The sequence below is a fragment of the Tiliqua scincoides genome, chromosome 2 (genome assembly GCF_035046505.1).
Source record: "Tiliqua scincoides isolate rTilSci1 chromosome 2, rTilSci1.hap2, whole genome shotgun sequence".
Lineage (NCBI taxonomy): Eukaryota > Metazoa > Chordata > Lepidosauria > Squamata > Scincidae > Tiliqua > Tiliqua scincoides.
Genome location: NC_089822.1, coordinates 79743987 through 79766658, shown reverse-complemented (window position 1 = coordinate 79766658; position 22672 = coordinate 79743987). Strand labels below are relative to the sequence as shown.

The window sequence follows — 22672 nt, the reverse complement described above, 5'->3', positions numbered from 1 at the left end:
AACCTCTGAGCTGCCCTCTTAAGGGGTGGGATGACTGACTGTGGCAAAGCAATTGCCGTTACTGCAGTATCACTGGGGACAAAAAGTGTTTTTTCTTCTTACCAGGTCCGGGGAGCCCATGACCCCCTCTGCAAGCTTCTCTGCATCTCCAAACTGTTGTAAACAGCAAAAAGAAGCCACTTCCAGTTTTCATTCCGAAACTGGAAGTGGCTTTTTTTCTGTTCACAGCACTTTGGAGGTCCATGGAGGCCTGCAGAAGGGGTCGCGGGCTCCCCAGACCCTACAGAGAGCCATAGCAAACCCCAGGTAATTTTTTTTAAAACACTTTTGTCCCCAGTGGCAGTGCAATCATGGCAATTGAATCGCTGCCCCCTCCCTTCCCCCATAAGCACCTACAGGTTCCCAAACTCTTCGTGAGATTCTTTCTACTCTCCTTGAACTGCTGTGATGGACTATGCACGTTCATTTAGGCCACAATCCTAACCAATTTTCCAGCACTGGCATAAGGGCAATGCAACTCCGAGGTAAGGGAACAAACATTGCCTTACCTTGAGGAGGCCTTTGTGACTGCCGCCCAACTGCAGGATGCAGCACATGCCCCATTGGCACAGCTATGCCAGTGCTGAAAAGTTGGTTAGGATTGCGCCTTACATTATAGCCTTTATGTAACAGACATACTGTCTCTAATGCAGCCCTTGGGGAAGAAAATGGTCCAGACGTTAACACATGCACCTAGGAAAACTCCTCAGTTTGCCTCATGTTGGGCTTGTTGCTTTTTTCTTGGCTAAAAAAATTGGGGGAGAAAAAATTCAAAAGCAGTTTCTGAGTGTTCCTGCTTATGACATCACCACTTCTGCTGTAGAAGTCCAAATGTCTGCTCCCTCAGTTCTCCCTTGACTATACCTCTGTTGAATCCCGACTGTATCTAATAATGGATTCCCCAAACCAAAAAACCATCATGTTAGGAAGAAATATTTCTATCTAGCCTTTTCCCTAATGTACTAGTCTTGTATGCACAGGACTTTTCACTGTTGTATTTAATATGGGAGAGCATTCAGTCAAAAGCTCTTAAATATTTAAGACATTCAATGTTACCAAAAAAATGTATATAAAATGCTTCAAATGTGTGAAGTAAATGCTAAGTATGATCATGAATCTCCCAACTGCATTCTGAGGCAAGGAACAGATTCATTCTATGAGCTCACACTTAATCTGCTTCAGCTCTTACATATTGTAAAGTGTGGAAGTCTTAGAGCCATCTTACAGTGAAGAGTGTCAAACCTTTGAGGTGTCTTTGTAGATCAAATCCACATAATAATCTGAAGTTGGCCAAACCTGTTGAAGTCTAGCAGTTCCATTCTAACAGCCCAATTCTACCTAAATCCCTGCACAGTAGTGCAGCGGCGTGGGCTACACTGGGGATCCCCACAGGGGATTTTTGCTGGGGGTCTCCTTGGGGAAAAGGGACATAGATTTTTTTTTAGATTTAGGAAACTATATTGGCATAAAACACACATCAGAAACCTTACGGTTCTTAATAATAATGCTAAAATGATCCAAACCCCAGCAATCCCACATACCTTCTAAACATACCATCATTATTGTTAGCTAATCCAGCTCTTAACAATTTCCCACAGAAAAGTTGCTGTTCTCTCGACTATATCCACTAACTCAGTAGTTAGAAGTAATTGAACCTTTCATGTTCTTCCTTTCATATTAAGCAAGATCAAACCTAAATATTTTGATTGTGCCTCCTCAAAGCGTTCACATTCTAAAAGTAAATGCACTACTGTTTGTACATCGCTTCCAGATTGTTTTGGTGTATAGCACCCCTTTAAATCTGCCCTCCATTAAGACTGACGGCATTGTGTTAACATCTGGCTAAAGAGCACACTCCATGTTCTTGAGGGCCTTTGAGAAAAAGAAAAAAAAGAGGCCATTTGTCCTATCTTAACTAAGATTCGGAAATACAGAGGGGAGCAGGTTTTATTGGTTCAACAGTTCCTGCAGTTCTATAACCAATGCTCTTCTTTTAATCATTTGAAATGCTTGTATTTGGTTTAAATGTCTGAATAAATGCAAAACAATCCCAGTACTTGAATTTCTTAACTAATGGGGAAATCCCTGTTCAGATTACCGGGTCTGAGTAAGGGGACATTTGTCCCCTTGCACTCAAATAAGCCACAATGAATCAACTCGGACCTGCACCAGCAATATCGCTGACACAAGTCCATGTTGATCCACGCAGGTGGATCTGGCCCAGGTAGGAGATTTGATGCTACTTGCCGGCGCCACTAATCCTACCCTCTCATGGACCTGATTTGTCCACCCTTCTCCTATCACTGCCCTGTTCTGTACTCACCCACCCCATTCAACCGTCTCCCTGCCCTCCCCCACCCTTGCCCTGAACTTACATGCTCCAGTGGGTATCCAATGACCACCAGCACAAGCAGGAAGGCTGCCTTCCCACCAGAGCACATGGACTTTGCGCTGTTGCAAAGCACTTTTGAACACTTTTGCAACAGCATTCACCAATGGAAACCCCCTCCAATGGTGTAGGCTCTCCTTAGGTTTGGGCCATAACATCCAGCTGGACTACAAAATATCACTTCCCTTTACTTCAGACAAATATTTTAGGTTAGAAGGCTTACAGAAGCTCTTTGACATCTATTTTATATTGTATTTATAGCTATACTTTTCAAGAAAAAGAATTATTTTCTAAAAATGGAAACCAGCTATTTTACTGGTCCCAGACACACAAAGTGCTCCAGTAACGTGCTGTTTTTAATGAGACTCAATAGATTTGTCCTCACCTAAGACTCAAGGTGGTGAATCTTAAATCAATACTAAGGATAATAAGACAAGAAGAGTTTCTCAGTCTCTGGACTACCTTATCAGAGTGCTCTGAAATTTACAGTTTAGAGGTTTTGTTTCAAAATGCAGCACCTCCCTTCAGTGAGGACTCAGCTGTCTAGCTATTTACTAATCAGCCCGATTGAAAATCTCATAAAGAAAAAGCGATCTCAATAGGCTAAAAGTAACACTATTTGCTCCCAAACAGAAACTAAGTTTGATTCTGAGAACACGTACAGTTTTCTCACTCAAGAGAAACTGCGACCATTAATATTGATCAACAAAGTTTCTTCAGTGGAATAAAGCTAAGCAGACAAAAAAGTCGCTTATTTAAAACTTTACTCAAATGAGTTTGGTATGCCAGAAATGAACTTGACCTACATTCCTAATAGAAATCCACATTTACATCATAAGCTTAATAGGATGCCACTCTTGTTAGCCCTAAACCTAGACAAAGAGAGAGAACAAAAACAGGAATGCACCCTGCAACTGAATTGAGAACAGCTGTTCCATACATCAAACCAAAACCTGGAGTATCGGCAAGAACACATTCAGCCCACATAACAATGTGTGTTTACTGTATATCCAAACTCATTATATGTACAATGTCTTTACTTCAATGGAGCTTACATCCCAAAATGGTTGTGACCCAAAAAGAGCATCAGACGTGCCTGATGAATCAGACTAATGTATCTTGTCTAGCACCCCGTTTCTCACTGTGGTCGACTGTATGCCTCTGGGAAAGCTACAAGCAGGACATTTCGGGAGCAATCCTAACTGGTACATAGGCCGGCATAAGTCCCCCGGGAGGGACATTGTATGTGCCATAAAGCACGTTGGCGCCTCTGTGGGAGGAAGCCCTATTGGCGCATGTAGATGCGCCGATGCGCAGAGGCCAGCAGAAGCCTCTGCAGCGGCTTCCTTGCTGCCACTTGTGTCAGTGCACCCACGCCAAATCAAGCTGCAAAGGTAGGCATGGGGGGGCATTGAGGACGCGGGAGGGGGCGTTTCTGGGCAGGGGAGGGTGGGTGATGGGCAGTCCCGGGCACATGTGCGCGGGGAGCCAGGGGTGGGGCTGCGACCCGGCAGTTATGCTTCAAACCGCTCCGCTCTCCTCGGACTCGCGCCACCTCCAGAGGTGGCGCAGGTCTGAGGAGACCCACTGGGGCGAGCAGAGCTTCCCCTTGCCCCGGGCTGAGCCGCTGCAGCCAACAAACCTGTGTTGGATGCAGTGCAAGCCTCCAGGCTTGCCTGCTCCAGCGCAGGTTTGGTTTACGCCCTAAGACATCAGCCTTTCCTTACTGTTATCCCAACCACCATTCCCTGACACACTGACTCTGAAATGAGAATGTTCCACATAGCCATCATGATTAATAGCAATTGCTATACCTAACCTCTGTGAATCCACCTTATCAAAAATAACTCAGCTGGTGGCTATCACTGGGATATCCAGTGGCATTGAATTCCATAAATTATTTGTTTGTGAAAAAGTACCATCATCTGTCTGCCCTCAATATATTGCTAATCAGTTTTGTTGGATGACTCAAGTTCTATGGTATGAGGCAGAAATCTACTTTCTCCACATCAAGTATAGTTTTATAATGCTCCATCATATTCCACTTAGTTGTCCTCCTTTCTAAACTGAGAAATCCCAAACATTTTAGCACTTTGTCATAAAAAAGTTGTCCCTACCCCTTGATCATTTCAGTTCCTTCCTCCTAAGTTATGTCTGATAATGCCAGATTCAAACATGCTTGGTTAATTAGCATGTTAATTAGCAGGTCATTACCCCTTCAACAGTTCCCCCTGCTTCACAGTTAAGTTGCTTTCTAACACTTCACAAATTTAGTGGTTTAAGGATCCAAACTATTTCAGAACGTGTATTAAATCTGACAAATAAATGTGTTGTTCATGCAACCGCAATCACCTACAATTCTCCATTACACTTCTTTAATCATCCATGCTTCCCAACTTACCTATTCTGTAAACTATATCACAAATCCACTGAACCAACATTTCTCAAGCAGAGTGTCCTAATGGCAGAGTAGGACAGAGGAGACAGAGTGCGACACTGAAGTCAGGCACTTTAGCTTGCATGGGAGTGATCTGGCAGAATGGTTGAAGCGCTGCCATTTAAAACAAGCGCAAATCAATACAAACCAATAAAAGCCATACTATCAGTCACCAAACCTTTGCTAGAGAACTAAGGCAAACACTGCCACTGGCCCTAAGTTCAGGAGATATAAGCATATGTACAGCTACAATATCATACAGTGCTGTGTTTTCCTGTTTGGCAACAGCAGCATATCCAGTATCCAGCTGTCTCTCCTAGGTTCAAAGAATTAAGATAAACACCTGGAACAGCATGGTGGTGGTGCCATTGGTCACTCAGTTGCTGACCTGCTTGCAACTCTTATTTGCCCCAGGTTACCAGCACATGGCACCATAACATTTGTCTGAAAACAAATGTTGCCACCTGACAACAACACCACTACAGAGTGCCCTGCTTGTGCAGAACGAAATATACACTGAAAGGGAGGAGGCAAACAACCCTGCATACTTTTTGATATGAGATGGTTTCAGCTGTGTGGGCATCTTCCTGAGTTCTCAGGACTTTTTGTGTATCCATATTGAGAGCCTGAAGCTGCTGGATCAGCTCTGCCTGCTGTGCTGCATGTTCAGTGTTTTGTTTGTAGAGATTCTGCAGCTCCTGCAACTCCTTCCTGTGCAAAGCAAGCAAGAAACAAGAAACTTGAGCAAAAGAAATACTGCAATCATCTCAATTAAATAGTTGCGTTAGCTCTTTTTACATAAAACCTTCCACTCCTTTCTACGTCTTCCTCTACATTTTCTGACACAACCCACACACGAAAAATGTCAATATTAATGGGTGCTTTCTTTTCAGCTTAATTCAGTTCAGCAGATCTGAAAACTGCGACAGGCCAAATAACCTGCAATACCGAATTGTTTTCTATTCAGTAATTATTTAATGTCAAAAGACAAAATGGAACAAGATATAAGCAGAAGGCTTTCACTGCTGCAACTAATAACTTTTTGCTTCCTGATAAAACATGGTTCCACTGAAAAGTCTCCTAAGCAAATATGGCTTATTGGGGTGGCATGCAACAGATCACAAATCTCTAATAGCAATTATCTGAAGAAATAGTCAATGTGAAGAGAACTGTCCTAAAGAGAGTTGTGAAAAGTAAATTTTCCAGGAAGCAAGGCAATAATTGACGTTTCAGGAATGTTTGAAAGGACAAATTCTTGCATCAGATTGAAGACAAATATACTTTGGCTTTTGAATTTCCCATTTTTCATTCTATAAATACAGGAAAAAAATGTTTTAAAGAGATTCAGAATTCCCTATGAGATCAGAAATCATGTGTTTTAAGAGCACCGCTACAGAAAATGGTTTAATTCAAGTGTTTCGGTAACCACCTAGTTTTTTTAATTTTTTTAAAAAAAACACTCTTCAGATTATTCATAATCTTAAAATGTTCAGCATTTTAAAATGTTAACTTCCCTTTATGATAGAGGTACACAGTCAAAATAGATAATGTATGCACACAGTGCTTGATATCATTAAACTGCATATCAACAGAAATAAGTTAAAGAATTGTTGTGTGCCCACTAAAGCCCAGTGATGACATGAGTTCAGAGGACAAGAATAAATTATACAATGGAACAATTAAAAGGCTCAAGAGAATTAATACACTAAGGGCACAATCCTAACCAACATTCCAGCACTGACCTAGCCACAGTGCAGCCCCAAGTAAGGTACCAAGTATGCCCTTACCTTGAGGAGGCCCCCTTGACTGCCTCCCCACTGCAGGATGCCATGCATGCCACATCGGCACAGCTATGTCAGTGCTGGAAAGTTGGTTAGGATTGCACCCTAACAATGCAATACTATGCATATTTACTCAGAAGAAAGTCTCATTGTGTTCAGTACAGCTTACTTCTGGGTAATTGTGCACAGGATTGTGCATGATTGACAAATAGTCTTGTGGAGCCACTACAAGAAAGGAATTATTTTCTGTATGAACAGGTGATAGAAATGTCAAAAGATTTGGTAGAGGATGTACCATGGGGAAAAAAGCTTTGGAAAGCCACATGTCCACATGACATGGGTGTGTGTGTGTGGGGAGCCAATCTCATTCTTAGCAGCTGCTCTTGTGGACTCCACTACATCTGAGTGCTGGGATTTCTCTTTAAACGCCTCTGGGATAGCTATGAGAGTCTGATACAGCAACAAAGAAGTTATGGGATATCTTAAAGAGTAAAACATTAATAGTGGCATAAGCTTTTGAGAATGCATTGTGTTATGCTCAGCTGGCTCTCTTCAGAGAAAAAGAAACCGCAAATACAGAGGTCAAAAGGTCACCAAAGTTAATGACAATTCTTGGGCACATCTCATACAGACATCTCTTTCTAGTCATGTATCTCTCTTAACACTTCTTGCATCTAACGAACTAGGACCTAGGCCACAAAAGACTATGCCACAATATGTTACTCTTTAAGATGCCACAAAGACTTTTTCTAAATTTTTCTTTTAAAAAATAAACCCTTCAAACTTCTTTGAACTCATCTATGGAGATCCATGGACATAGTTAATGAAAAGGAAACACTGTAAATTGTTGTTTATTTGTACTCCACTTCAGATCATATCTGTCACCCCAGCAACACTATGGCATGGACAAGACTTGTGCAGGAATTGGACAGGTCCTCTTCTTTGCTTCAAAGGATGGCTCATTTAAATTATAATTATATCCTAACTACTAGCTTTTCAGGTGCCCTGAGATTCTTGGTATAGGCACAGCATGGTCTAACCTGCTCTTCAGAACACAAAAATTTGGCTTCAGTGAACTCTGTATTACTGAATACAGTATTTCGTTTGGAGGTGCCCTAAAAAGTGCAAGCAATACAATGAAGGATGAGTGAATACTTCGTGTTAGTTAAAGGACTTTGGAACCTCCTAACTCTATACTGGCTTCAAATTTTTATATCTCCCAATTTAACATTCTGTCATTACTCCAAGGATCCTCCTGTTAAGAACTGATTTTAATCCTCTTTCACAAAAGCAAGATCTATTCTAGTTCATATAACTCACGCTTCCTGAGGTCAATTCTGCTCTTAGGTACTACAACGATATACATTTAAATTAACGTTACCCCAGTGCTGACACCAGTGTTAAGTGAGACCAGGCATCTAGAGTAAAATGATGAATGCATACGAGTGCCCTTTCTCCCCACTTCTGTAATTTGCCACGAAGAATGCATTGAACTGGGGGTGGAGGGGGGGAATATATGTATGCTATATATATATATATATATATATAGCGCACAAGCTTTAGGTCAGGCAGCTGCTCTGTTCATTCCCACAGCTGCTTAAGTCAAAGCCTTCTCCTGCCGAGCAAACTTTCATAGAAAGTGCAGTCATTACATTGTGAGAAGAGGTAGAGCAGGCAAACAGCAGGATACTGCAGCTGATCACAGGACGCCTTCAAAACCGAGCAGCTTTAATGGCACCTTGCAAAGACTATAAAGGAAGATACCTCAAAGCTCACAATTTCAAACTTCAGATATACGTTTATCTATACATTTTGAGGTTACTGCCCTACTAGTAAATGTCTAAGTGACAAAGTGAAACAAAGACATTGTGCACAGAAGACTAAATTGCTAGTAAATGGTTAGTTTGACTGTAAATTTATTTTGGTATGCAACTTTCTAGGTAGTTTGGTACCCTGATTATGTGTTAGCATTTGAACACAAATAGAATAAAACAGTACTTTCCCCAATTAAATACACAACTGAAAGGGGTACTTTTATCCCAGTTCCAAAGTTGCATAAGAATTACTAAGATAGGCCAGGAAGAGTAATTGCAAACAATTATGTCATTCTGACCATAGTCTTTTTCTGCCAAGTAATGCTATTGTGAGGATTACACAGCATAATCTGTGTAAAAGATGAACACAACAGGAAGTGCCAACATGCGCCACAGGTACTAACAACATCAAGGCAATTATTGGACAAAAATGTTTTTCTTCTTTTTCTTCTTGATATCTCAGGGTAAATATTCAAGATCATCAAAACAGTTTAGCTACATCTTAACCTTTAGTTATTCAGATAATCAGAGACCATAAAAGTGGCACAAGTGGGCATTTTTGCCACTCATCTACAATGAATGCCTACAGAGCCTTTCCAATGTCAGTGATTGTACAATCCTATTCATATGTTCCCATAACAGGATCCCATGCCACACTGATAAGATACGAATGGCGGAATGTGCTGGACAGGCAGGTCTCATGGGATATTTCCATGTCAGCACCATTCATCTGTAGGAGCTGAAATGATGACCCAAGAATTTCCCATGTTATCCAAACGTTTCCAGTATCATGCAAGATTATTAGAGTTTTGATTTTTGGTACTCTGAGTACCAACCAAAGTTTTGATTATTTGATTATTAGAGTGAATAGAGCTCTTTTCCCTCTTACATAACACCAGAACCAGGAGACATCCACAAAAGTTGAGTATTGGGAGAGTTAGGATAGACAGAAGAAAATATTTGGTGCTGCATGTACGTTACCCAGCATGTTACATTACCCAGCATGTAATCTGTATGTATTACCAGCATGTATTGTATGTATTTGTATGTATTACCCAGCATGTAATTTGTAATGTAAAACATTTCCCAGCATGTTACATTACCCAGCATGTAATTAGTTTGTGGAACTCCTTGCCACAGGATGTCGTGATGGCATCTTGCCTGGATGCCTTTAAGAGGGGATTGGACAAATTTCTGGAGGAAAAAGTTCATTATGGGTTGCAAGTCATAGTAGGTATGTGTGAGCTCTTCGTTTTAGAGGCAAGCTGCTTCTGACTGCCAGGTGCAGCGTAGGGTACCAAGACGCAGGTTGTGTCTGTTGTCTTGTGTGCTCCCTTGGACATTTGGTGGCCCACTTCCCATACAGGAAGCTGGACTAGATGGACCCTTGGCCTGATCCAGCGGGGCTCTTCTTATTTTCTTAACCAGAATTTGAAAATAGAGTTTAAAGTAGGCTTACAAACCTTGGTTTAGATAGAACCCTGGTTATTTTTTGCAAGTCAAAAAATGAAGGGCAGTATGAATTTGCACAAGAGAAGGGAATGGGAAAAAATAATGTACTCCCAAAGCGGGCTCTCAATTTGTATTATAATTGCCAGCAATATGTCATACCAGGTCATAACGGAAAGATGTAACAGGAAAAAAAAAGAAAGAAAATGGGACAATAGAAATAGCAATAGGATTCTACAGAAAGAACATCAGCATATCTATGATGGTCTCCACGTTACAGTGTTAAAGACATATTGTTCAAAGTAGAATTTCAAGAGCCAAATTCATGTGAACCTTGATTTTTATGTCTAAATTAAATGTCAAGTCCTGTACATTTTACATCTTACAAGCTGAAATGCAGCTTTCCAAGGTTTTAAATGAGATAAGCAGCCACTGCCAATCAACATGTTAGATGGGGCAATTATGGATATAAATGATGCTTATTGCATCCATCATCCTTAGCATAATCTGTACTGATGCTTTCTATATTTGCTTTATTATTGTAATAATAATCAATATTGTAGGTCTTCTAACAGCATGGAACTTGGAAGTAAAGGGGACTAACATGGATATAGAAGGGACATTTAGCGTGCAGTTAATTCTTTCAACACTACCCGCAAGAAAAGATTTATTGTCATGCCCTACCGACACACTGAGGACCCAATCCTATGTACCAAGACAGCTACAATACAGCCCTGAGGTAAGGAAACAAATGCAGTAAGGGAACAAATTACCTTGAGAAAGCCTCCACAACTGCCCCCCTCCCACTGTAGGATGCAGCACATGCCCTGTTGGCACAGCTGCATCACCGCTGGAAAGTTGGATAGGACTGGGCTCTGAGTAACATAACATGACTTTCTTGTTACTCTCATGACTGCCATTCCATGGAGCTACATAAAGTACTACAAAAGTACCTTGGTAGCTACAATGCTTAGAAAACACAAAGCGCAATCATTCTAGAATGGTAACCCAGTGGAAACCAGGCTATATAGCTGCGATCACCTAACGCAGGGGTCTCCAAACTTTTTGGCTAGAGGACCGCATCAAATATCTGGTGTGGTGTTGAGGACTGGGAAAAAATTTAAATGTAAAATTTAAATAAATAAATTAGAGATGGAACTTAGATGAGTGAATGAATGAATGAATGAATGAATGAATGGGCTCATTCATTCAACCTCTCTGGCCCTCAGAACACCCTCCAGATACAACCAGAGCATAGCTCTGGTCATGTTCAGTTGAGTGGGCTAGTGGCTTTCAGGGGATAAGAGGCTGGCAGCGGGCCAGATAGAGGCTCGCCACAGGCTGCATCTGGCCCCCAGGCTGGGGTTTGGAGACCCCCGACCTAACACATGAGTCTAGGGGAAAGGGAAAAGGTGTGTCATGGATCAGGACTCTAAAATACTACAATGACCCTAACATTAGATTGTCTCACAAGATTGTCTAGGAGATGTTCTTCTAGTGCTGTTTAATAGTTAGAGTGTCTTCTATGTCTTCTAGGGCTGTTTAATAGCTTGCGCAGCAATTTTCATCTTATGGCACTGTGACAAGGTGCTAAAATTGTCAAGGCACACTACTAGTTTTCTGACCACTAACAAGGAACCATGCATGCACCACTAATACACTATGCTGCAAATCCCCCTACTAATAAATGACACTCCCCAAAGTCCTGTGGCACACCAGTGTACCACAGCACAGTGGTTGAAAATTGCTAGTTAGAGTGTTGGTCAGGGGCATGGAAAACTTGCACTATCTTTCTGCTGTCTTTCCTTTTTCTATATAAAATGATCTCCAGTCAGATTCCACCCCTCCCCCCCAAATTGCAGGTTTTGGTTTGTGGAAGCCACCTTTCCACCTCTCTGGGGTGTAATCCAAGATTCCTGACTCACCCTGAAGGATTCTGTTCCATTGATCTTCCAAGCAAGTTATGGACTTATTTCTAATGAGTCTGCAGGTATAGCTTCCATGTTTTTTTATTAAAAGAATATCCTGGCTGACAGTTGTAATTTTGTAGTCCTGGAAAAAGGGAGGTTGTTTTGCTAATGTGTTTGGGTTGTCAGGGTATTCAAATCTCTACCTGTGTGGATCCCTGAACTTTTCAGTCCAGCTGCTCAGGGCCACTAAGTTATGACATTAGTTGTACAAGAGGTAGCACTACATGCTTTGTCTGAAATGGTGCTTGTGTCTTGAATGCAGAAAGGAATGAGGAATGCTAGATGTTCACACTGTTGCTGGATACTGATTGTTGCTTTCTATGCCTAGCTATTATGAGGGCACTTTCAGAAGCACAGCTGTAATTGGTAGCTATGGGCAGAATTGCTAGAAGCTCTGTGGCTGTTATTGTTGCTATGTTGACTCCTTTTTCTACTGCTGTTATTGTGCTTTTGTCATTGCTGCTGAGAGAGCATAGGATCCAAAGTAGTTGCACCATTGCAAAGTAGCTGTAGTCAGCATAATAGCAGCCATATTACCTGGGCAGTAGGAGTGTCCTGCTTGTGTTTCACAAGCAAACTTGGTTCAACTGGTTCAGTCTAGCTTTGTATTTTCCCTTGGATTTCATACATGCCATATTAATCCTCATGATTCAACTTAAGATGTGAAAAAACCTTAGATAAAGCTGAAATCACAACATTTTAAACCTTTAGCAGCAGACTCCTGCTGACCTGTCAGACTTGGCTCTAATTAAAAAGTGAAAGTTAGACTTCAAACTTATGTCAGTTTCAGGCATTTAGCCTCTCAAATTAATTGCTTATGTTACTAATCATATTGATGTTTTGTGACTTTCAGTGGAGACTAAGAACTCTCTGACCTAATGCTAATTAAAGATGTGCAGTTCTTTAAAAATGCCCATAATAGAAGCCAAAAGGCACTGAGATAGTCCACATAAAGTGAAACCATCCTAAACTTTCCCCACAGTGCGCAAAGCAACCTGGCATGGCGCTGGCTTGTTGTACAAATCCAAACTGTTCGACACTGCTCCACAGTCTTTATCATGAGAATGCTCACAACTATCTTATAAAAATGTGACATACATACCTAACTCTGGTCACATCCAGATTTTTTTGTGTTAGTTCAGCCTGCTTAACTTCCAGCTGGGATGCCAAATCATTGCATCTACCGCGTAAGATTTCCATTTGCCCCCTCGTCTCTGTTAAATCTGTTTCCAAATGCTAGAAAATATGTAATTTAGACAATAGAAAAGATTAACCAAACAGCAAAATGTGCAGCTATTCACAAACAGGGCAAACCATGGTGTTACAGTTATATAAAAAAAATGAGTAACTGAACAAAAATATGAGATTTGTTGAAACTCAAACATAATGGATCATTTCAACTTAAGGTTAAGTGAACAAAATAATTTTAAGAAGCAAAAATAACAAACGGACAATTTAATAATATTTCTAGTGCACTGTACTGATGGCATACAATGACTACACACTTGAGCTTAGTGTATCTGAGCCTTAGGGCACAATCTTATGCATGTCTACTCAGAAGTAAGTCCTATTTTGTTCAATGGGACTTTTTCTCAGGGAAGTGTGGCTAGGATTGCAGCCACACAGCACAATCCTATCTTATGTTAGAACAGGCAGGCCAGAAGGCCTGCACTGTATCCAGCACAAGATAGGGGCCTGAAGTGGCTGAGTCAGAGGCAAGGGGAAACTCTTCCTCTTACCCCTAGGTAAGCCACCACAGCCCCAATGGGTCTCCTTGGACTTGTGCCACCTCAGGAGGTGGTGTAAGTCTGAGGAGAGTGGAGTGGCTTGGAGCCACTCAGTGCTGCTCAGGGAACAGGGTTGGGATCCAGCATAATTGCTGGGTCTCAGTCCCGCCTCCCTGTTCACCCGCCCCTGGGACCACCCTCTGCCCCCCACTCCCCCATCCCTTGTGCTTCCTCCCTGCACTCCCAAGACCCTTGCGTCGCTAAGCTCGGCCGACGCAACCCTCCCTGTCCAAATCAGCATAGAGGCTGGATTCAGGTGCATGTCCCTGCGCCAACTCTTGAGAAGGCACAAACGAGCTTTACGGCAAGGGTGACTCTGGATTGCGCTCTTAGTAATGTAGATTAGGAGAATTCTGACATTACTTTCATACATATTTATCCTCTAGTGTCCCTTACAGAACAGATGCAAGAAAGGTATATAATAAAATGAAAAGTAGCTAATACTTTAAAAGGAAACTGTTCATTCATTCTTACTTATCTCCAAGGTTATTTTGGGGTCTGATGGGCAGGAACCACATTAAAGGGTAATAGAGAAGGGTGAAAGAAAATTATAAAGGAAAAGGTGCACAGAATATGATGGCCAGGAAATTGTGCGGGCTTCCTCCCATATCTGTGGATTCTGTATCCATGGATTCACTTGTCTATGATCCTCTGTGTGCATCCCCCACATCCATTACCTATTTTTCTTCCTTTACCAAGGTGCCGAGCACTCATGTCTCTTCCTTCGCAGAACACTAGAAGAGGAACAACACAAGTACGCAGCCTGAAAACTGGAGAAGGGAGCGGGCTAGAACATTAGCAGTATGCTTCCTGCTTGGTGTTCTCTTAGTCTCCCTCTTGCCTTCATGGTGCAATCATAATCCTGATTGCACAGCCCTTGCACTTTCCAAGATTTCACAGGCAGCTGCAAAACACGCCTCAGGCAGGTACTCAGATGTTACCTACTTCTTGCCAGTCCACATTCCTTTGTCTCTACCCAGTGGCTTCTGGTCACCCATCCAAGGTGAGAAACAAGCTGATCCTGCTTAGCTTTTTCAGGCAAGGTGACAGTTCAATCTCTAGATCACACTTCCAGCCCCTAGCCCTGTTTACTTCCCCTTTTGGAGCAATGGACTTTTCATTTCTCATGTAACTATATTTCTTACAAGATGGAGCCAAGAGATTCAAGGATCCTGAAGCAGCACTGAAAATAGGGTGTTAATATGGGAGTACCAAGTGTTTGTACAGAACAGGGAGCCATGGGTTATACAAAATAGGGAATTTACAGGGAATATAAAGAATCTCAGGTTCTCCCCAATTCGGCATTCATTCTCTGTGTTCATTACTCCTATTCCAGACTACATATGCAAAGAGAGATTTTTCATTGTTCGTTATGAATGTGTTACAATGGTTAAATATTGAATAAGATCAACATATATTGGTTATTTTCTTGGATCTTCCAATAATGAGCCAGTCAAATAAAAATACATACAAGCAAGCAATGGGTCAGTTTTTTGTGAAAACCTTTAGTACTATATTTAAATGGCAGACCTCTGTGCTGATAAATGTTTCAGGGCCCGATCCTATCCAATTTTCCATTGCCGGTGTAGCCATGCCAATGGAGTGTGCACTGCACCCTATGATGGGGAAGCAGCCAAAGAGGCCTCCTCAAGGTATGGAAACATTGTTCCCTTACCTCAGGTCTGCATTATGGCTACACCAGTGTTGGGAATTTGGATAGGATTGGGCCCTCAGACTGATAATATCACAGAAGCTTTTTGGTTGAGATCTCTAGTCTGCCAAGTCAAGCATATAGGCGAGGAAGGGACACCAGAGTTTAAAGAACATGCAGGCCACAGAAATCAGCATGTCCCAAAAAGGACAAAAAAGTATGGCTGTTTTGACCCTCTGTAAAAAGCCATGCAACATGCCATGACAATGCAGAGGTTTCTCATTCCTTAAAATTGCACTGTCTTGTCCTCGAGTGGTTACCCATATAAAACAAAGGTTCCAAATGATTATTGTGGATCCATGAAAGATAGAGTCCCAAGAGGTAGAAGAGCACCAGAGTAGGAGGATTAGAGGAGATCAAAGCAAGGGAACTAGGCAGCAGGAATAGCACAGAACAGTTGGGACCATGGAGGTTGAGAAGTCAGAATGGAAGGCCATGGCTGGGAGAAGGGGGTGGAAGAAGCAGTGAGGGAGACCAGAGGTGGCAGCTACAGAGGGATTAAACAAGATGCAAGAAGCATTAAAAATAATAAAACCAGGTTTTCTCTTAGTAAACCAAACTAAAGCCTAAATATTGTGTGTCTGCTTCCAGGCCTCCCTCTGTGAAAATGAAAGATGGGCACGCACAATGATGTACACGTCAGATAGCTGCACCCTGTTCAGGAACAGCAGCTGAATCATGATGGTGACAAACCAGCAAGCTATTTTGACATGTAGAGGCAAGACAAAGACAGCCATGAAATGTCAATGAAAAACTTGGAGTAAGACTAGCTTGCTGATGAGGCAAGCTGCAACAGCCACTTCAGGTGGCAGATAGCGGGAAGCAGCAGGTCTTCCTCACTCAGTACCAGCTAGCCATCTACTTGCCTGCCTGAATGCCAGCTGCTCCTCTTCCTCTTTCTGTTCAACTGGTTCTGCCTTTGGAAAATTGGGGAGCAGAAGATGTGTATAGAAGAGAGGAGAATAGTAGACTACAACATCTCCCAGAAGACACTCCAGGTGATATCCCTCGTGACATTCCTGCCACCATTCTTCTGCCCTCAACACACTTCAGCTTTCCAGGTTCTGCTCTATTAAAATTGCAGAATGCACATGTACAGAGTCAGCTACGGCAAGTGGGAACTCGTCACTCCGTTTCAGACATGAAGGGAACTTGGGCCAGTGGAATCTCTCCCTGGCCAGGTTCCACAGATTGATTTAATTAATAGGTAAAGATTCCCCCGGTGTTAAACCTAGTCGTTCTAGAGATGTGGAGGCCTGGAAAAAAACTGGAAAAATTTTTAAAAATGGTTTTTTTCCCCTTTTTTTCCTGAAGCCTTTTTTGTTTTTTCCCAAAACAAAGAAAAGAAAAAAATTGATTATGGAATGTTTTGTTTTAACATGATAAAAATTTTTAAGACAAGCCGTTCAAATATTTTCCAAATCATTTCTAAAAAATATGTATGGTATCAGATTATTCTAATTTCTGTGCACTGAGGACAAGCAAGTCCCAGTTTACAAACTGAACTCTCCAATGCAAGAACAAGATGCATTTCTTCCTTTAGGAGGTGCTGCCATTGTCACAAGAAAAGAAAAAGGTTTCAGTTTTGTTTTTGCATGTGGGTGGGTATGTTTGGTTCTGTTCTGTCCTCTTCACTAGGCCTCAAAGCACTGGAAGAAAATACTGAGCAACAAAAAGGACCTGAAAGTATATACTTAATTTTAAAAGTGTTTACATTTATCTGATTCCAGAAAACTGAATCATTTAGCTACATTAGTTTACCTTTATAACCTTTGTGTAAATAATAATTTAATTACTACTCATCTGATTCTTGACTTCCCCTACCCACAACCATAGATTAGTGTCTTCTTGCAAACTAGCCATTAAATTATTTTTCTTTCCTACTCCCCTCAGGAAAATAGTGAGACCAACATCTAGCATATGGAGGCTTTTTCACATTACAAGTTCTTCTGAGAAGCAAAATGTCATTTGCAAATATTGTCAGATGAAAGATGCATTTCCAAATGCTACCAGGATGACAAAATACATTCTAGTATGTAACAAGTGTCCTGCAGATTTTAAAAAATCCTTCATGGATCTAAGTGAAGAGGACCACAATGATGAAAATGCACATAGTTTTTCTCAATGTTCTTGTTCAAGAAGTCCTCTTTCTACTCCATCTGCAACATCAGTAGCAACACAAAGTGTTGTTGTCCCATCAGCAGCATCTTCAAGTAAACAGATACTGAAGACAGCTGCATCCAAAAATTATTCAATAACTTCATTTGTGGACAAGATGACACCTGAAGATCAGGAAAAAATTGATCAAGCTCTTGCAAGAGCAATATATTCTTCTGGAACAATATTTTCAATAACTGAAAATACATACTGGCAGGAAGCTTTGAAATTACTAAGACCATCATACCATTTGCCCAGCAGACATTCTTTGAGCAAGCCTCTTTTGGAGTCGGAATACAAACGTGTCATGGAATCTGTGCAAGGAAAAATGAATGAAGCACTGTGTCTTGCACTACTTACAGATGGATGGACAAATGTGAGAGAAGGAATTATAAATTTTGTTATAACAACACCTCAACCAGATTTTTACAAAAGCATTCAAACAGGAGAGAACAGACATACTGCAGAGTATATCAGCTGTAAAATATGTGAAGTCCTACAGAAAATTTGGAGTGGTAAAGTATTTGCTTTGCTGACTGACAATGCCAGCAATATGAAAGCAGCATGGGAGATCATAATGGATAAGTATCCACATATTACTGCAATACGATGTGCATCTCATGGGCTAAACTTGCTTCTTAATGATATTATGAAACTGGACACCCTTCAAATGATCTATAGACGAGCAGAAGTTATAAAACATGTAAAAGGTACTCGTATTGTAGCTGCAGTTTTCAAGAAGCAAGTAGAAAAAATGCAAAGAATAAAACAGTGGCACTGAAGCTCTGTAGTAAAACTTGGTGGGCTGCAGTGGTGATCTCCTTTGAAAGTTTACTAAAAAACAAAGAAGCTCTTCAAGAAACAGTAATAGTTGAAGATCTTAAAGTACCCAGAAGTATAAGAAACACTGTTCTCGATCAGGATGTCTTCTGGGTTCAGCTGCAAAATTCACTGAAGTTTCTAAAGCCAATTGCTGCAGCAATCACTGCATCTGAATCAGATAGTGCACTTTTGTCAGAAATTCCTTATCTAATGACCAAGCTAAAAACAACTGTTTTTGAAAATCTCAGTATATCTCCACTTACAACTATAAAAGAAAGTATAGTGAAAGATTTTATTTTTAAAAAGGGAAGAATTTTGTCACCGTTCAATTCAGGCTGCTGCAAATCTGCTGGATCCAAGATTCAAAGGTGGAAATATAAGTGATGACAGCACTGTTACTGCATTTGACTGGATTACAAATCACATTTAGGACTTGATGCTGGGAAGGTACTTTCAGATGTTGCAGAATACAGAACATCTTCAGGGATTTGGTCCAGGAATGCAATCTGGGATTCTGCCAAACATATTCTTCTGCACCATGGTGGCAAGATATTTGCACAACACAACCTCTGACTCCTCTTGCTTTTTGCCTTCTTCAGATTCCTCCATCTTCTGCAGCATGTGAAAGAATCTGGTCTATGTTTGGAAACACTCACACTAAATCAAGAAATAAACTGATATGTGAAAGGGTAGGGAAGCTTGTTTCATTTTGGCAAACCTTCAGTTTTTAGAAGTCCATAATAACTGATAATGACAGACACAACAGAGTAGCTACAGAAGCAGAGACTGAAACTGATTTTGATAATTACAGCTCACAAAATGATTCTGATTACATTTCATGCCCATTCATTGAAACATTGGTGGACAGGTCGATGAAAGTGTTGATCCAATGTGCGGCAGCAGTGAAGAAAGCCAATTCTATGCTTGGAATCATTAGAAAAGGTATTGAGAACAAAACAGCTAATATTATAATGCCGTTGTACAAATCGATGGTAAGGCCACACCTGGAGTATTGTGTCCAGTTCTGGTCACCACATCTCAAAAAGGATATAGTGGAAATAGAAAAGGTACAAAAGACAGCAACTAAGATGATTACTGGGCTGGGGCACCTTCCTTATGAGGAAGTTTGGGCCTCTTTCGCCTAGAAAAGAGGCGCCTGAGGGGGGACATGATTGAGACATACAAAATTATGCATGGGAAGGATAAAGTGGATAGAGAGATGTTCTTTACACTCTCACATAACACCAGAACCAGGGTGTTATGAATCCAGAACTAGAATCCACTAAAATTGAGTGTTGGGGGGGGGGGGAGGTTAGGACAGACAAAAGAAAATATTTCTTTACTCAGCGTGTGGTTGGTCTGTGGAACTCCTTGCCGCAGGATGTGGTGACGACATCTGGCCTAGATGCCTTTAAAAGAGGATTGGACAAGTTTCTGGAGGAAAAATCCATTACGGTTTACGAGCCATGATGCGTATGAGCAACCTCCTGATTTTAGAAATGGGTTATGTCAGATGCAAGGGAGGGCATAAGGATGCAGATCTCTTGTTATCTGGTGTGCTCCCTGGGGCATTTTGTGGGCTGCTGTGAGATACAGGAAGCTGGACTAGATGGGCCTATGGCCTGATCCAGTGGAGCTGTTCTTATGTTCTTATGAAACCTAGTCCCACTCCCTTCTATACACTTCCCCCCTCTTCAATTCTTTTTATGAGAATGGGTTTGTTTGTTTTTATTTAATACTGTGGAAAGGAAATCTGAATAATTGTTACTTCTAGATTTTTAAAAATTGTTTTGTAGATTTTTTTTTTTTGTTCCACATAAACTAGTAAACAGTTCAGGAGATTGTTGCGCCATTTGTTACAATTACAAATAAATATTATTTAAAAAGTAAATTCTGTTTGTAATAATTGTTTGGAAACGCTATTTTTTCATAAGCTAGTTGTGATCATTTTATGCCAAGTCAAATTGTCCATAGTCATATTTTATGTTCCTAAAGTAACAGAATGACTTTCAATCTGGAAAAGAAAAAAAAGTTCTAATGTTCAATTTTCTTCAATTTTTCCAAAAATTTCCATTTTTCCCCCCCAAAAACTGGAAAAAAGCCAGGTTTTTATCCGAGCTTCAAAATATCCTGAAATTTTACATCTCTAGACTCGTTTCCGACTCTAGGGTGGTGCTCATCTCCATTTCTAAGCTGACATTGTCCATAGAGCCGGCATTGTCCATAGACAGTTTCCATGGTCATGTGGCCAACATGACTAAACGCCTAAGCGCACAGAACACCGTTACTTTCCCATCAAGGGGGTACCTATTTATCTACTTGCATTTTTACAAGCTTTCGAACTACTAGGAGCTAGGATAAGCAACGGGAGCTCATCCCTCTGAGTCGATTTGAACTGCCAGCCTTGCGGTCAACAGGCTCGTCAACTCAGAGGTTTAACCTGAGGCACGGTGACCTAGACTGTAAAGTCATTGGATAGCCCAGTAAAGTATAAGCAAAGACAGAATCATTTTAAAAGTCTGGCTAAAGCATAAAGGCATATAGCAGCAAAGCATAGTAAAAGCTTGGGAGTCTCACAAAAGGCTGTGTTAATAAGGTTATTTAGAAGCTGTTTTGCTAGTTTCACAGAAGTTTCACAGAAGCTGGAATTTTGGGGCCTCAAAGGCTGTGTTGATACACTTTGGAATTTGGAAAAGGGACTCGTACCTAAGGCAAAGATAGATAGGCTTCATCTTGGCAGAAGTACACGTCTTACCAAGGACATTACAATGCTGAGAAGACACATATATGGAAACATTGTAGACTGTAGAAGTAAGTTTTAACTGCTTGATTTTAGAAAAGCCTTAAAATAGACAAAAGCTTTAACATTGCAAGGAAGGCTTATTAGTTGGCAATGTTTCTTGGCAAACTAACAAAGCGTCTAGCTAGCTAACCACAGACACCTGCAAGAGATGAATTCTAGAAGACAGAAAACAACATTTTACAAAAGCATCCTTGCGAATCAGGAAACTTCTGCTTTTAGAGTCTCTTTGTTTGAATTGCAATTGAAATGGAGAAATGTATGTTTAGAGGGATTGGTGCAGGTTTGTTAGGAAGGTGCAGAGAGAGAGAGAGAGAGAGAGAGAGAGAGAGAGAGGCCTAATACATGTAATGTAAGGAAATCTGAGTAACTTGTTTGAAGGTAAATGGGAGAAGTATTTGTTAAAAAGGAAAATGTGATGCAGTGACAGTTTGATATATGAAGAATCAAGCAGGAAAGGTGACGTTGTTGTGATGCTTCAAGGATATAAGAGAGCAAAGAGCTGGCTGAAGCCTTAGCTCAAAGAGAATACACTTTAGCAAATGTTAGGCAACCACTGAAAAGTGAAAGAGGTCACTTCTTAGCAAGGATATACACCACTATAGATCCCTCAATACCAATGTACACAAGGTAACTGGTCACAATAGCCATATAGAATTATGTTAGTGAAACTGTTAAAGGAAGTTTAAAGGACTTTGCTTCACAGAGGTTTACAGAGGGACCCACAGTGTATTACTAAAACCAGGAGAAGAGATACAGAAGAGATAAGATAGGTGGCTCAAGCAAAGCCATCCAATTAGGAAGGGTCTGAAGGGAATATATGCCAATAAATGTGTCAGAAGTTCTGCCAAATAAGGTCTTCACACCCGTGTTTAAGTGTTTTTGTGTTCTCATTAATGAGGATGTTACAGTGAACTCTACTGGTTTTTGAAAACTTCTGGAAATTGTGTAATTTTGGCTAAGTTTTAAGGTGAAAGCCCACCCGTATGTAAATCAGAGCCAATCAACGGTTTTGCTCACTTGTTGCCCACCTATTTTCTATCTTCTGTGTAAATTGTATTTTATCTATATCCTATTAGGAATTAGCCCCGTTTATGATGTCAACCTTTCAGCTAATGGGAAGTCTAGATTTTCAGACAAAGGGCCAAGAGTCGTATAAGAGTTCTGGACATAGTTAGATCGGGGCCCATGCTTTGAACATGAGTCCCGTGGACCAATTGTATACAATTCAAATAAAAGCCTGTGAACCTTCATCCCTGTGTACCAAGTCGTTCTTAGTTGCTTATCTGAGTTGCTTATCTGCCTTGCAACAAACCCACTGAGCCACCACGTCCCTATAGATTTTATTAATACTTCAGTTTTACATGTATTTTCTTTGTTTTTATAACTGTTTTATTATTTTTATGTGGTTACAATCCACATTGTGAATTTGATAGATTAAAATGTGGGAAATAAATACCTTCACATTATACCAATAGGGCAGTGGTTCTCAAACTTCCAGGGAGATTTACTCCCA

At 40.9% G+C, this 22672-nt stretch overlaps 1 protein-coding gene across 3 annotated transcripts in view; it reads right to left on the bottom strand.

The window, feature by feature from the left end:
- The window catches only part of CNTLN (centlein), a 248268-nt gene that overhangs the window by 165492 nt on the left and 60104 nt on the right, over window positions 1-22672 (bottom strand). For all 3 annotated transcript variants that reach the window (XM_066615164.1, XM_066615162.1, XM_066615163.1), the window contains 2 exons: window positions 12982-13115; window positions 5414-5576 (listed from right to left, as the gene is read on the bottom strand). In XM_066615164.1, coding sequence (XP_066471261.1) covers window positions 5414-5576; window positions 12982-13115 — 297 coding nt within the window. The remainder of the gene's footprint in view (window positions 1-5413; window positions 5577-12981; window positions 13116-22672) is intronic.